The sequence below is a fragment of the Aricia agestis genome, chromosome 9 (assembly GCF_905147365.1).
Source record: "Aricia agestis chromosome 9, ilAriAges1.1, whole genome shotgun sequence".
NCBI classification, from domain to species: Eukaryota; Metazoa; Arthropoda; class Insecta; order Lepidoptera; family Lycaenidae; genus Aricia; species Aricia agestis.
In genome coordinates, this window is record NC_056414.1 from 1,205,570 (window position 1) to 1,220,785 (window position 15,216).

The 15,216-nt window shown below is 39.1% G+C and overlaps 1 protein-coding gene across 9 annotated transcripts in view; it reads right to left on the minus strand.

The window, feature by feature from the left end:
* The window catches only part of LOC121730171 (obscurin-like), a 131,430-nt gene that overhangs the window by 36,895 nt on the left and 79,319 nt on the right, over positions 1-15,216 (minus strand). For 8 of the 9 annotated variants that reach the window (XM_042119096.1, XM_042119095.1, XM_042119089.1 and 5 more), the window contains 8 exons: positions 12,229-12,321; positions 5,808-6,104; positions 5,311-5,461; positions 3,931-5,196; positions 3,000-3,773; positions 2,593-2,838; positions 1,959-2,100; positions 922-1,112 (listed from right to left, as the gene is read on the minus strand). In XM_042119096.1, the coding sequence (XP_041975030.1) occupies positions 922-1,112; positions 1,959-2,100; positions 2,593-2,838; positions 3,000-3,773; positions 3,931-5,196; positions 5,311-5,461; positions 5,808-6,104; positions 12,229-12,321 (3,160 nt within the window). The remainder of the gene's footprint in view (positions 1-921; positions 1,113-1,958; positions 2,101-2,592; positions 2,839-2,999; positions 3,774-3,930; positions 5,197-5,310; positions 5,462-5,807; positions 6,105-12,228; positions 12,322-15,216) is intronic. The other variant, XM_042119091.1, reaches the window with a different exon arrangement.

A 15,216-nucleotide genomic window follows, 5' to 3' on the forward strand; every position in this document is an offset into this window, starting at 1 on the left:
ATACCAAACAGATTAATTTCCATGTTGTTATCATTAAACTTTGCGAATCAACTTATATAAACTATCATCACACCTACGCAACCACCATCTTACACCCACGTACACAAAAACTCTTATTATTATTACGAAACGAAAATTTGATTGAAGCGATTCAAAATACTGAAATTATTAGTACACATTTATCAATACTAAAAATAGGTGCACTAAATATTGTGTATTGGAAATGTTCCAGACATTCCGACATTTTTAAATATCCCAGTGTCGTGCTCTTCAATGGTTATTACATACTAGACATTTCAGTACCAATGCTAGAACTTCGGCTTTTGCTGTAACTTCTACTAAAGGTGGCATTAGAAGAAGAAACCGCCTTCGTCCTTTCGATATTTGTTGCTTCATTGTATTCTGATGATTCTTTTGATATTCTTTTCTCTTTAAACGCGACAAATATATTATTTAAGAGTTAATTGTTTTGCTACCTTATAATGCGAAGGTTATTATGGTAAAAAGGTTTGGAAAATTGCTTTTTCATACAGGTTTGTGATTTGTCTGCATAATTACTTTCTTGAAATAAGCCACGTCAAACGCTATTAGCAGCTTAACTACATTATAAGAAGATATTATATAAAAAAGTTATGATTAACGACCTGCGACTTTTTCACTGATATACAATCGAAAAAAATTATTCATAGGCAGACGGCAAATCTACCTGTGGTCTATGTCATTTGATCGGGTTATGTCAATTCAATTTTTATTGTGTTCTGTCGGCTGGTGTTAACATAACGCGACTAAATTACGCTGGTCCGTCATCTGCGTATAAATCAACCTTTCTGATAGTACTTAGTCAAAATACAAAAATATTATAGAACAATGTAGAATAAAAATACGAGAAAATTCTAAAGAAATGTTCTTAACTTAACTTACCAACAACAGCAACAGTGGCCTCGCATTCGCATTCGCCATAGATATTGATGGCTTTACAGGAGTATTTGCCAGCGTCATTAGCGTTCACATCAGCTATGACCAGCTCATAGCATCCGCGCTCGGCGCCGATACGGACTATAGACACGCGGTCCGACTCGGACGTGGTTGTGATCTCTTTGCCGTCGCGGTAGCTGGAATGTTCATTTGTTTGAATTTCAAATTTGGAATGGAACATAATATTTATCTTTCAAAGGTTTTAATGATGTTAGTTGCTGGATTTTTTATTATTTTTTATGAGTATAGGCCACTTTAATTTTGCCGCCCCTATGTACGAATTCTGCCGCCATCCTTGGACGCCCTGCCCTAGGACAACATAGGACGCTGCCGCCCATAGGCCATGGCCTATACTGCCTATTCATAAATCCAAAAGTAATAATGTTTGACATTAAGACGAGACCACACTAGGCGACACTGTACTACAGCCTACAGCGGAGAAACGGTACACTCGGTACACTTTGCGTTCCATAATGACGTTTTGTGTCGCGAAGTGCTGCTGCAGCGTAGTGCAATTAAGATCATACGATTTCAGAAATACATTTGGGAGTGACGTGTCGCGTCGCTGCATCATAGTGTCGCTTAGTGCGGTCTCATCTCTAAGTAAGCCAACGAAAGATTATTTTAAGAATTGATACACATTCTTTCACTGCAACTTTCAAACAAAATTGTTCAACGCAGATAATTAATTCTTGATTGCTATATGGAACCGCACGTATTCAATTTCTTAAGAAGTTCTATGCATCCTCGCACGTTTATTATGAGTGCGCTGCATCTGCGTCTAGACGCAGCCCAGGCCATTTAGCCAAGACTTTTTCGTTATCGCTTCGTTATAGAATCGCCGATCGAAATATTGTATGGAATTGACATAAGCGTTCGTTAATATGACGTTGACGTCCGACTCGTTTAATGTCAATTCCATACATTTTGATCGACGATTCTATAAAGAAGCGGAAAAGCGAAATAAAAATTTGAGTACTCACAATTTGACATCAGGATTCGGGTCGCCCTTGACTTTGACCATGAAGCGCAAATACGTATTCAACAAAATCTCCGTGTCTTTCAGAGCTACTATGAAATATGGAGCATTCAGAGCGGCTTTCTGCTTCCTTTCTTCTGGAGTTACTGAGAATTCAAAACCATTATTAACAATTTGTCAATGATAATAAATTGCATTTTCCGCAAATGCATTACATGCTATAGAATAGACACTTAGTCGCTTAAAAGGAAAGTTAAATATCTTTATAGATAGACAGATGAACTGTATAGAAAGACTAAATGTTATGGCTTATACAATGAATTTATTGATGAAATTGCTCGAGCCATGCGAAACGATGATCTTATAATATTGCAACAATTGATTCATTTCCAAATCGAATAGATTTTATGATCAAGTTTTGAAGCATGTGAATCTCTAAAACTTAGATAACTATCTAAGTTTTAGGAGCAACAAACAACGGTTTAAGCTTCCCATTGCCCAATGGGACATTCGGGTTCAAGATGTTATGAGTGGACCAGACCTGTCCTTACTACATTTACAAGTGTCAATCAGACCTGTCCTTACGTCAATAACAAGTCAATGGCAATGAATCAACGTCCGCTGTAAGATAAACTCACACTCGTGGACGACCAACTGTGCTGTACAGTGTGCGTTGCCCTTTACGTTTTCGGCGCGCGCCGTGTAGAGGCCGGTGTCGTCCTCACGGCAGTGCAGCACCTGCAGGCGGTGGCGGCCGCCCTCCGCCGCGACGTTCACGCGGTCCATCAGCCGGTCCGTCAGCGGCTTGTTGTCCTTCAGCCACGTGACGGTCACTCGCTCCACCGAGTCTTGCACTACGCATTCGAACGTCGCGTTCTCGCCGGCTGCGATTCAAATTAATCTGTTACGACGCTGTCGAGTCTGATCGTGTCTGTGTCGTGTCCTCTTACCTTCGATGAACATAAAGCGTGTTAGCACAGTGTCCGTGTACGTTAGTCACCTAGAAGCGTATGTACAAGCTCTCGTCTAGTCTACCGGTACTTACGCTCGATGTTCTGCCCCTCGAGGGTTTTGCTGAAAATCGGTCGGCCCCTGCTCTTTTCGGGGGTCGTGGAGCCGTTGAAGAGGCTTGAGCTGGTGAACACGCTCTCCTGAACGGACTCGCCGTTGGCTCGCTTCGAGTACTTCGATTGCAAGTTGGACGAGGTCTCGACGCTGTCGCCGTCGGAGCTCATTTCGATGTTGAGTCTCGTCGAGCGAATCTCGGATTTGCCGTTTTCGGTGATCGAGTTGCGGCCGTACTTGGAGGCGATGCTGTCGATCTTGCTCATCGTCTCGACGGAGCCGTCGTATGCGGCGTCGGAGTCGACCTTGAGCTTGGTGGTGCGAGTTTCGGCGCTGCTGCTGTCCGTGATGGAGTTGCGGCCGTACTTGGACGCGATGCTGTCGATTTTGCTGGTCGTGTCGTTGCCGTCGTAGGTGCTCTCGATGGAGTACTTGGTGGAGCTGCCCTCAACGGTGGCGTCGGAGCCGCCGGTTATTCCGTATTTGGATGCGATGCTGCCCAGCTTGCTCTCGCTCTCGACGGAGCTTTCGATTCCATATTTGGATCCGCCCTCGATTCTGCTGGAAGAATATTTGGACTCGTAGCGGGTCGAGCCCTCGATGGCTCCCCCGGTTTGGGTGATCTCGCTCTCGACTCTGGCGCCGCTCTGGCGCCTGGAGTAGGAGGAGGCTATGCCGCTGGACGTGTCGTAGGTGGAGGAGGACTCGTAGCGTCCGCCACTCGACAGGCGCCTGCTGGTGCTGCTGGAGTATTCTGAAAATTATAATAAAAAAATAACCAAACCTCATTTTACACCTTCAACTAGTATGAACTTATTGTTTAAAAATATATCTACGAAAAAATGCACATTAAGTTATTATAACTATGTAAACGTACTTAAAAATAAAAAATAATTAGCTATTGTTATTACCTCCAGAGAGCCGCGAACTGCGGCTATATCTAGACATCTCTTCGTCGGCGGTTTCCCCTGCGGTTGCAGTTTGACTCTCTTCTATAACCTGCTTTGAAGACTGGGTTACTTCGGCTTGTGCTGTTGTGACTTTGTCGCTAACAACTTCCTGTGTTACAGTGGTTTGATTTTCTGTAACTGAATCAACTCTTTCAGCTTTTTCTTGGCTTACAGTTTTTTCTTCTGATTTATCATTCACCGATAATCTTTTTTTGCTATCAGAAGTTTTATCTTCTGACTTTACTTCCTTTTCGGTGGATATTTGGGTGACTAATTCGTCAGTTTTAATAACACTACTGCTTATTTCTGTTTTTACTTCCTTGGCTTGTTCTTCCTGTGATGTTTCTACAGTTGCTTTTTCTAGAGAAAGTTCAGTTTTTTCTGTAGTTTTTTCAAAATCAGATTTTGTTTCAGCTTTTTCAACAACTTCAGAAGATTCCTTTTTCTCTACTGTAAACTCCTTAGTTTCTTTAGAATCTAAGCTTACATCTGTTTTATTAGTGTTTAACTGTGACGATTCTTCTGGTACCTTGGCAGGCTTAGCTGCGTCAGTAGATTTTTTTGAATTCCTTTTAGAAGAACCGTTTGAAACTTTGTCTTGTTTTTCAACCGAAAAGGTCTCAGCCGATTTAGTTTCTGTTACTGCAGCAGATGCTGTTTGTGCTGATTCAGATTTAGAAACAACTTCAGTTTGACTAGTTTCTTGTACGCTGGATCTTTGCGTTTGCTGTTCTAGCGAGCTTTGTATTGATTGTGCTGCTTCTGATTCCGATATTGAAATTTGTTGCTCTAGGTTTGTTTGGCTCTTTTCTTTGGTACTAGATATAGACGCTGCTTCACAAGTTTGCACAATAGATTGACTTTCAGTGCTTTCAGCTAAAAATGTTTTAAATTCTTGAACGATTTCAACGTTACTCTGTACAGTATGAGAAGATAATGTCTCCTGTACCTCAGCAACTGACGATACTTCAGAAACTTCGGCTTTGGCAACTTTTTTCGCGATATCACTTTCTAGAGAAGCTTTCCTTTTCGTCGAAAGTAGTTGGACAGCTTCTTCTTTACTTAGGGCTTCAGCAATTTCAGTTTCCTCGAGCCGAGATTTCTTCTCCTGTCTCTGTTCGTCCTCTTCTGTAGAATCTCTCTTTCGTTTTTCTTCGGGAGGAGGGGATGATATTTGTGGTGGAGATAGTATCTGAAGATCGTCAGCGGCGTGTTCTGCTAATGCAACTGAAATTGATAACAAATTATATTTCATTATCATATTTTATAGTAAATAAGCGTTGAAAACCGTGTTGAAAAACAACTGTTTTTGGCTTGATTTTTTTTTGCTTAATAACTTACCAACGTCAGTGGCGTACTGTCTAATCTCTTTCAGCCACGCAGCTTTGACGTGTTCCTTGTGGGCGTTTAGTACGAGTACTTCCGGTTGAGTCTTCTGATGCAGCTCGAACTGAGTGGTGCCTGGATAATCTTTGACTTCGACTTCGGGAAGCTAAATAATCAAATATTATGGATTTAGATAAGTCAGATTTGAAATTGAGCATCGAAATAAAATAAGGTATCTTATTTTTAAATATAATTTATGACTTTATTAGGATTCTTAAACCTGACAGACAAAACTTTTATCATATCGTCAAATAAATTGAACCATAGGCAGATAGAGGACCTATATTATTTGACTGGGTTATGTCAAGTAAAATATGTTAGTCGTGACCTGTTGGTTGTGCTTGACATAGCCCGATGAAATGACGTAGGTCCACCATCTTTTCATCAGCCTATGAATTAGTTTCTCTGATAGTAGAATGGTCAATGATTCTATCAAAAATCAAATCACCAACCTTGACAATATTCTTAAGCACGAACACCGATCTGTCGTCTCCAACGCGTTTGACCTTGCAGATCAAGATCCGGGCTTTGAAGAGGAAGAGGTATCTGTCTTTTATCTTCCCCTCGTCGACGGTGAACCAGTCGTGTGTGAGCAGGCGACCGAGCTTGTAGATGTTCCCGCGGTAGCCTTCGATGCTAGCTATGAACTTGTTGTTGGTGGCCCGCGTGGGGACGCCGAGGAATAGTTCGAGAGCCTTCTGAAGGTCCGCGCAGTCGTCGCCTAAACGCTGCGAGTATTTCACTAGCTCCTGGAATTGATAAAGGAAATTGAACATTGAGTTTAGGGCAGCAAACGGCGGAGCCAGATGAGGCGTTCATCAGAGCACGATAGTTCTTCTCAACATTGACAGACACGACCTTCCACGACGAAAAGAATTATGTTATAACGATATAATAATTCTAATTTAACGATATAATTTTTTTTCTACAAAAATTCTAATCTAACGATATAAAAATTTAAAAAACCCTGTCTAAAATAATTACCAATATGGTTCGGACCATAGACATAATATATACTGTCGTAAAGACCACCTGACAACTCGAAAATGCGTGACCATTTTTGATCTGTCAATGTGTGCGTGTGCTAGTGATGTATATTTTACTATCGATAGTATAGTATTTTGCTATCGATAGTTTAGTCCGTTCGAGTTATTTTACCTGAGTTTCTATAAGAAATAAATAATATGCAACTTTGATAGATTTGTATTTCAAATTAGGTACCATAAATTTTAATTGGCAAAAAAAGGTGACGATTGAAAAGTAGATGCACATTTTCTTTTGGAATAATTTTTCAATCGTCGGATATGTTATGACATGAGGTTCTTATAGGGGTAAATAATTTACACTTAACACATTATAAAGTTACTTATTTATTACTCAGGTAAAATCTATCTGGTAAATCAGTCCTTACATTGAAAGTAAACGTTGAAAGTAAACAACACACATAGTATATTATATTTTATTCTTAAATTAAATACATAGTATAAAATATCATACTATTTTATTACAATTATTTTGAACCGACTTCCAAACAGGAGGAGTCTAGACGTTCGCCTGTGGATATATTTTTATGTATGTTCAACGATTACTCCGCCGTTTATGAACCGATTTTCAAATTTTTTCTTTTGCTGTACATTGTATTGTTCCGAGTAGGTATCATGTTCACAAAAGTGGTGGTCTGGTGATGGAAACAATGAGAAATCGAAGTGACTCCTTGATATTCAAATGAGAACATATGGTCCCAGAAAACGTTCAAAATCTTTCGATTAATAAATTTAAAAAAGTAGTCAAAGAACGTTTTGTGCCAAAGCCAAAATGATTTCATAATTGATGGCACATATTGGGAGTAGAATGCTGAATGACTGCTTGCAAGGCTACTTCTACATGACTTACAATTATTATGTATCTATCTATGTTTACATTGTATAATTTTTATAAATTTTTATATACTTTTGTAAATTTTGTTTTAAAAGATTATTTTTTTCTCATTTTTTTTGGTAAAAAGTGGGCGTGCGAGTTTCTTACGCCGGTTCTTCTCGTCGGCTTAGTTACCGAACCGGTGGTAGGCACTATGTATTCTGAAAATATATTTTATTTTAGATTTGTTCAGAAATAAAGCAATTTTGATTTTGATTTTTTAAAACACCAACTGTAAGTATAGAAAACGTTAAGGACAGCTAAAATGAGTAAAATTATTATTTTTAAACAAAAAATTAAAACCGACTTCCAAGGCAATGACAATAGTAATATTATACTTAAATGAACTAAAAAGTATTAAATAATTCTTATTCTGTACTCAGTATTAATTCTGTTCTCAATCTTCATTATTTTGCAATCGGTACCAGCTAACCTAATCGCTAGTTCTCTGACAGAATAGGTATAACAGCAACTTATATACTTAGGACTGGTACCGACTTCAAAATTATGAAGATTGAGTACAGAATAAGGATTATTTAATACTTTTTAGTTCATATAAGTATAATCTTAATTGCTTATTTTTAATAATTGCTTCAGTAACAAGTGCAACAGTATGTCAAACTTACTGGCACAAATAAAGTTGGGATAGCTCCTTTAACCAAAATAGTATTTATTCTAATTTTTCTTTAAAAATTTTCAATGAAATGTTTGCCTACATATTGTTGAATTTTTCTTGGGATTTCAACCAACACGCCCAATTAATTTCAGCCATTTTCCTCTTATTAGAGGATCTTGAGGGAATCTGTAAAACAAATGATTATGATATATAAATATAAACCTTCCTCTAGTTTTAGAGTCACTCTATATTATAGTAGTTATATTATATTAGCTATATTATACTATACTATATTATATTAGTTAAAATAAGATAATATGTCCTTTTTAGTCCGGCCGCACATTTTCCGAATTTCTGATCACAAAAATTCGGACGCCCCGCCCCGCTCATATATTTTGACACGTCAGAAATTCTTTTAGTATGATGGGTCTACAACAAAATATATGAACAGAGTGCGTTCCGCCGGGCGTCCGAATTTTTCTGATCAGAAATTTCGGATAATGTGCGGCCGGGCTTAAGGTGATAAATATAAAGGTAAATGATTTTTATTTTAGATTTATGTTATTGTAAAATATCGATAAGCATATCGATAAATTTGATTCAAGCACTAGCGTATATGTAAGAAATTTTGATGAAAAATTTTTCTTCAAAATTTGTGTAATATAGGAACAATAGTACCTTTAGTTACCCAAAATATGAAAGTAAAAGGGAGGATTCACAATATTTTATTTGAAATAGAGAACTAAAGACCAGAATATAGCAAAAATAAACACATCGTAGCAATTAGGACATGAAGATTAATTACGGGTGAAATGTATATTTTTCAGGATTATTCCTATGATTTACACTGCAATCACTCACAGCACAAGTTATTATTGTTATATATAATAGTATTTGTTGAAAATAACATACGATTTAAATAATAAATTGCAAATACCGAAAGGGCATAAAAACGATTGACGACTTTTGACGACCTGTCAAATAAAAGTTGTTACAATTTTCATTAGACTGCCTCTCTCTTTTCATCTTGTTATAATTCCATAAAGGATTTTCTTCTCTCTCGCACTCTTTGTTGGTCTTTAGCATTATATTATGTCTATGGTTCGGACAAATAAAAATTACGCTTAAGTCATTTAAATTACTTCAGGTAGATAAGGCGCAACAGTTCGACCACAGAAAAGGTACAGATTGACATTTTTAGGCTATGCCATAATATTATGTTCTAAACGTATAATGGTTATTAATTGCTTAATCATACATCTATAATCCAGATCAGTGATCCGCAAAGTGTGTGCCAAAAAATCGGCCAAGTGCAAGTTGAACTCGCGTACGAAGGATTCCGTACCATTATAGAGCAAAAATAGTGAAAAATTGTGATTTTTGTATAACAAAATTTGACTTTTGTATGGGAGCCCCCCTTAATTATTAATTTTATTTAAATTTTATTATAAATGATTAAAGCATAAATACATCTGAGTATTTTGTGAACATTTCAGGTGCCGATCTGTTGTCATCATTGATACCGAGCAAAAAATGTTTTAAAAATCACGTTTGTTGTATGGGAGCCGCCCTTAAATACTTAATTTATTTTGTTTTTAGTATTTGTTGTTATAACGGCAACAGAAACACATAATCTGTGAAAATTTCAACTCTCTAGCTATTACCGTTCTTGAGTTACCGTACAGCCTGGAGAAATGCAGACAGACGAACAGACGGACATACACAGAAGTCTTAGTAATAGGGTCCCGTTTTTACCCTTTGGGTACGGAACCCTAAAAAGGGACATCTCAGGTCGATCGACGAAGGGGTGGGAGCTCAGAGTAAGCCCACTGTTCGATTTGTGGTGTACCTCCAAATATTTGTATTTTCCCAGATGTACCTTGAACACTAAAAGTTTGCGGAACACTGATCTAGATCATTATGAACCTAATGGTATTGAAGTAAAGTGTGTCGATAATCCCGTGCCATATCCCGGTGACCGCGCTATTAATACTGCGTCGGGCTGGCAGCCGCCGCTGTAAACAAACGCCCCGGCTACCCAATATCTTAGTTTACTGTAGGTGATAGAATTGCTTTAAAAACTCACCTTTACCTAATCAAATCGAAAATATTTCTATATTGTGTTTAATCTCCAGGTCTATTGCATTACCGAGTAGCTTTTTTATTTAGTGCTGTTTTTACTAACGCTTTTTATATAAATCGCTCGGAGAAACCTTAGGCGGTCTTCAGGAATCACAAGACCCATTTGAACACATTGTGGCAACCCTTTTTTCTCCTATGAAAAATATTTTAAAACTACTACTACTTAACTTATATACGTGGGAGAGCCATGCTTCGGCACGAATGGGCCGGCTCGACCGGAGAAATACCACGTTCTTTTTTTTTTTTTTTTATTAAATAAGGGGGCAAACGAGCAAACGGGTCACCTGATGGTAAGCAACTACCGTCGCGCATGGACACTCGCAACATCAGAAGAGCTGCAGGTGCGTTGCCGGCCTTTTAAGAGGGAATACGCTCTTTTCTTGAAGGTTTGCAGGTCGTATCGGTCTGGAAATACTGCTGGTGACAGTTCATTCCAGAGTTTTACAGTGCGCGGCAGAAAGTTACGCGAAAAACGCACTTTGGAAGACTGCCACTCATCAAGGTGATGAGGATGGTATGTTTTTCGCGTGGGACGATAGCGAAAAGTTGCAGGTGGTATGATTCCAAACAATTCCTCAGAGCACTCCCCGTGATACAACCGATAGAGGATGCAGAGTGAAGCTACATCTCGGCGTAATTCCAGGGGATCCAAGCTGTTTGAAACACTATGGCAGTCAACAATTCGAGCAGCTCTTCGTTGGATACGATCCAGAGGGAGCTGTTGGTATTTTGGCGCCCCTGCCCAGAGATGAGAACAATATTCCATATGAGGCCGAACCTGCGACTTGTAGAGTTGTAGGCGTTGGTCCGGACTGAAGTACTGTCTCGCTCTGTTAAGTACACCAAGCTTCTTCGAGGCTAATTTGGCTTTACCCTCAAGATGATATCGGAACTGGACTTCGCTCGATATGTTGACGCCAAGTATCTCAATGCTAGGGGAGATGGTTAAAGATGTGCCCTCGAAACGAGGATAAACGAGACTTGGTGACTTTTTAGCGGTGAACGCGCAGACTTGTGTCTTGGTGGGGTTGAATTGGACTAAGTTACGTCTACCCCATTCAGAGACCTTCTCCAATGAATTCTCCACCTTAGACACAAGTTCGTTTCGACTCTCAGTGACATTTTGCCGAGAAATATTAGGGGAGCCGGTATATACAGCATCACCTGTACTATCATCCGCATAGCAATGAATGCCGTTGGTTTGTAACATGTCATTGATATGCAGTATGAATAGAGTAGCCCTCAGGGCTGTGTGCTATCACACAGCCCTGAGGGACACCAGCATTAACAGACTGAGTTTCCGAGCATTCGCCGTCAACTACGACCTTTATGCTTTTGTCTGCTAAGAAACTAGTGACCCACTTACATAATTTCTCGGGCAGCCCGTATGATGGAAGCTTTGATAGCAGCGCTTTATGCCAAACCCGATCAAAGGCCTTCGCAATGTCCAAACTAACAGCCAATGCCTCTCCCTTCGACTCAATTGCCTGAGCCCAATGATGAGTCAGGTATGCCAAGAGATCACCAGCCGAGCGACCCTTACGGAACCCGTATTGTTTGTCGCTTAGCAATCCCTGGCCATCCAAGTATCGAAGAAGCTGGCTATTGCTAATGGATTCCATTATCTTCGAGAAGAAAGAGGTTATAGCGATTGGTCTGTAGTTGGAAGGATTTGAGCGGTTACCTTTTTTGGGGATCGGGTGCACCAAGGCTGTCTTCCAGGAAGCCGGGACGATGCTATTGGAATAGGAGAAATTGGTGTTTCACGCCGGTTTTCTCACAGAAAACCGGCGTGAAACAGCGCTTACGCTGTGTTTCGCCGAGTGAGTGAGTTTACCGGAGGCCTAATCCCCTACCCTATTCCCTTCCCTACCCTCCCCTATTCCCTTCCCTTTCCTTCCCATCCCTACCCTCCCCTATCACCCTATTCCCTCTTAAAAGGCCGGCAACGCTCCTGAAGCTCTTCTGATGCTGCGAGTGTCCATGGGCGACGGAAGTTGCTATCCATCAGGTGACCCGTTTGCTCATTTGCCCCCTTATTTTATTAAAAAAAAACTATAGTTGTTACTTTTCCAAAGAAATAATAATATTATGCTTTAATTTGTTTTAGTAACTGCGACTTAATTCTAGGTTAATATTACTTTAATGTACTTAAGACATAAGGTTAGTGTAAGGTGAGTAATGAGTTCTAGTGTTACCTTGAGTAGTAGCTGGTAGTCGTTGATCCGCTGTATGGGGAGCTTCAGGTGTTCCGTCAGACCTTTGTCGTCCCCGAGCTTGTCCGCTAGAGTCTGCAACGTACAAATTAATTGTGTTAGTTCATATACAAGTAACAAGTACCTAATAATATAATAACTATGGACGCTTCACACCACGTCAGTCTGGCCCCGTGCTAAGTACCCGAAGGACTTGTGTTACGGGTACCAGGCAACGGAAATATATTAAATATTTAAGATTTTTATTATATTATGATACACATATTTAAATAAGGGGAGTTTCTGCTATTTTTATTTTAAAAAGTTTTTTCTAAACTTTTCGAGTGTGCTTCAGCCTATACTAGCCCTTTACGAATAAAAGATCAACTCTGTGAATACAGAAAATATTTCAATTTTAATGTTATGTCATTGACTGATATGTAATATCGGTGTCGTGATAGACAAGGCTTCTTGTAACTACCTATACCACTGTGTGTACAAAGTTCGTCTTTTTATAAATAGGGTAAATTAAGTAGTGTCAGAGGATATTGGGCTAAACTAATAAATTGACTAGATCTGAGTGAAAGAGCAAGGTTAGAAAATAAAAGGGTCAACCAAGTATCCCTAATTTTCTCTATATAAACTACATAATTAATTGAACGTATCTAACGCAGCTTATTGTAATTTGCAATAATTAAAAACTCATAATCTCATTGTGTACGAAAGTGAAACTCAATTTTCAATAAATGTTTGGCGTCACCCCAATGTATGTGGATCGATTAAAGTCTCGATCATAAACTATTACACGACGTTACATCATATTACACAACTTGTTACTGGCGCTACATGTCGTAATGTTATAGTTGATTAATTGTAGTACATTTATTGTGCGCTTTTATGATTTTGGACGTGGCGGTAATATTGTGGACGTCCGCGGTGAAACGATAACATAGGGAAGTAAAATGTATGGAAATATATTAAGACGCTTTTAAATTTCCGTCGACGATAAATTTTTAACGTGCACGTTAGAGGACATCACGATGTCTATACACTCTTCTGAACCGCACAAAACGTCCGCGGTGCGTAAAATCAAAAGGGCATTTAACGTACCCAACGTTTTATTGTGGAAGTCGGCGTCCACGATAACGTGACGTCCGGAATTTTAAAAGCGCACATTGGATTGATCTGCTATTAATTATCAGAGAGCTTCTCCCTGTTGACGTATTTGTAAGTCGGAAAACTATTCTCATTATACATTAACTATCATCATGGGCTCAATACTTTTAATAATAAGGGCCTTGGTAATAAAACCTAGACACAATTTTAGTGATAAGTGTTTACTAAATAGTTATAACTTATAACCAGTGATCGGAGTAGGTAGATTGAAATGAGGTCAACGATCCGAAACGTACATAACAATATGGACATTCCCTCGAAATCCCGGACTTCGTTAATATTTTAAACCGAAATTTAAATTAGTAAGTAGCTGTATAATTTTCAAAAATAAGACTTTTAATTACGTCGATTTCATCCATAAATCATTAAAATTATGGTAAACTAGATGATGCCCGCAACTCCGCTGCGCCAAAACTCTTGTATCGCGCGGGAACTGTACATTTTCCTGGGACAAAAAGTATCCTACGTCCTGTCTCGGGACTTAAAGTATCTCCATACCAAATTTCAGCAAAATCGGTTCAGCGGTTTGGGCGTGAAGAGGTAACAGATAGACAGACACACTTTCGCATTTATAATCTTAGTATAGTATGGATTACCAACATAAACCATCTTTGATTGAGTCCGGAAATACTGGAATGACTTTCCGAATAATGGCTTATCCACGTTATCCTTTCTATGATCATTTATGATGCAAGTAGCAAAAATCAATCTACCTACTCCGATCACTGCTTATAACCTACCTATATATTCAATTAATTAATAGCAGATCAATGCAATGTAATGTTAAGTAAATATTTTTATTCCTAAGGTTAGGCTGTCTAAGAAATGTTATGAAAAGTATGCTAAAGATTTTTTGCCTTTCGTGATTCGTGATTGCAAAGTACTCATTATTATCAGAAACTAGGTTATGGTACTCGAGTTCATTGCGGCTGGTGGGATACGAGCTTCTAAGAATCATTATATTCGTCTTGAATTCTTGATAGTGAGAGTTTTGCATAGAACAATCCCCTTTTTGTGCCTATGTAATTAAAACGAGGCGAAAAGTGACGATGTAAACTAACAGCTTTAGAAATCTCATTATACGTGAGAGATCCACGCTTCGGCACGAATGGGCCGGCTCGACCGGAGAAATACCACGTTCTCACAGAGAACCGGCGTGAAACAGCGCTTGCGCTGTGTTTCGCCGAGTGAGTGAGTTTCCCTTCCCTGCCCTCCCCTTTTCCCTTCCCTTCCCATCCCTACCCTCCCCTATTACCCTATTCCTTCTTAAAAGGCCGGCAACGCACCTGCAGCTCTTCTGATGCTGCGAGTGTCCATGGGCGACGGAAGTTGCTTTCCATCAGGTGACCCGTTTGCTCGTTTGCCCACAATACATTTCTCGAAATTCTAAAAAACATGACAGTATCGATTGCGAAATATCCAATCGCGTTTTTGCTGGAGGATGTCAAGGCGTTCTATTTACGTGGACTTACGCAACGGACCGCGTAAACACGTAGTTATTTCACCTTTCAATTTGAACCTTATGCAGTCGACATAGAGGTCATGTGAGCTGTTAAATAACTATGAACGACGTGTTTACGATGAAATGTAATCCTCTGTTTCGCACGTCGTTATTGTAGTTGTTCGTAATGCGCAATTTATGATGTATTAAACACGAAAATAGTCAAATTCGATTGGCGATAAAAATAAGCAGTTGCATTAAACCCGTGTTAAGAATTTCCTTTGGTATTTTGCAGTTTATGATTTAATAAACTTGAAACAGTTTATTAAATAAACTTGAAAAAGTTTATTAAATCATAAACTGCAAAATACCAA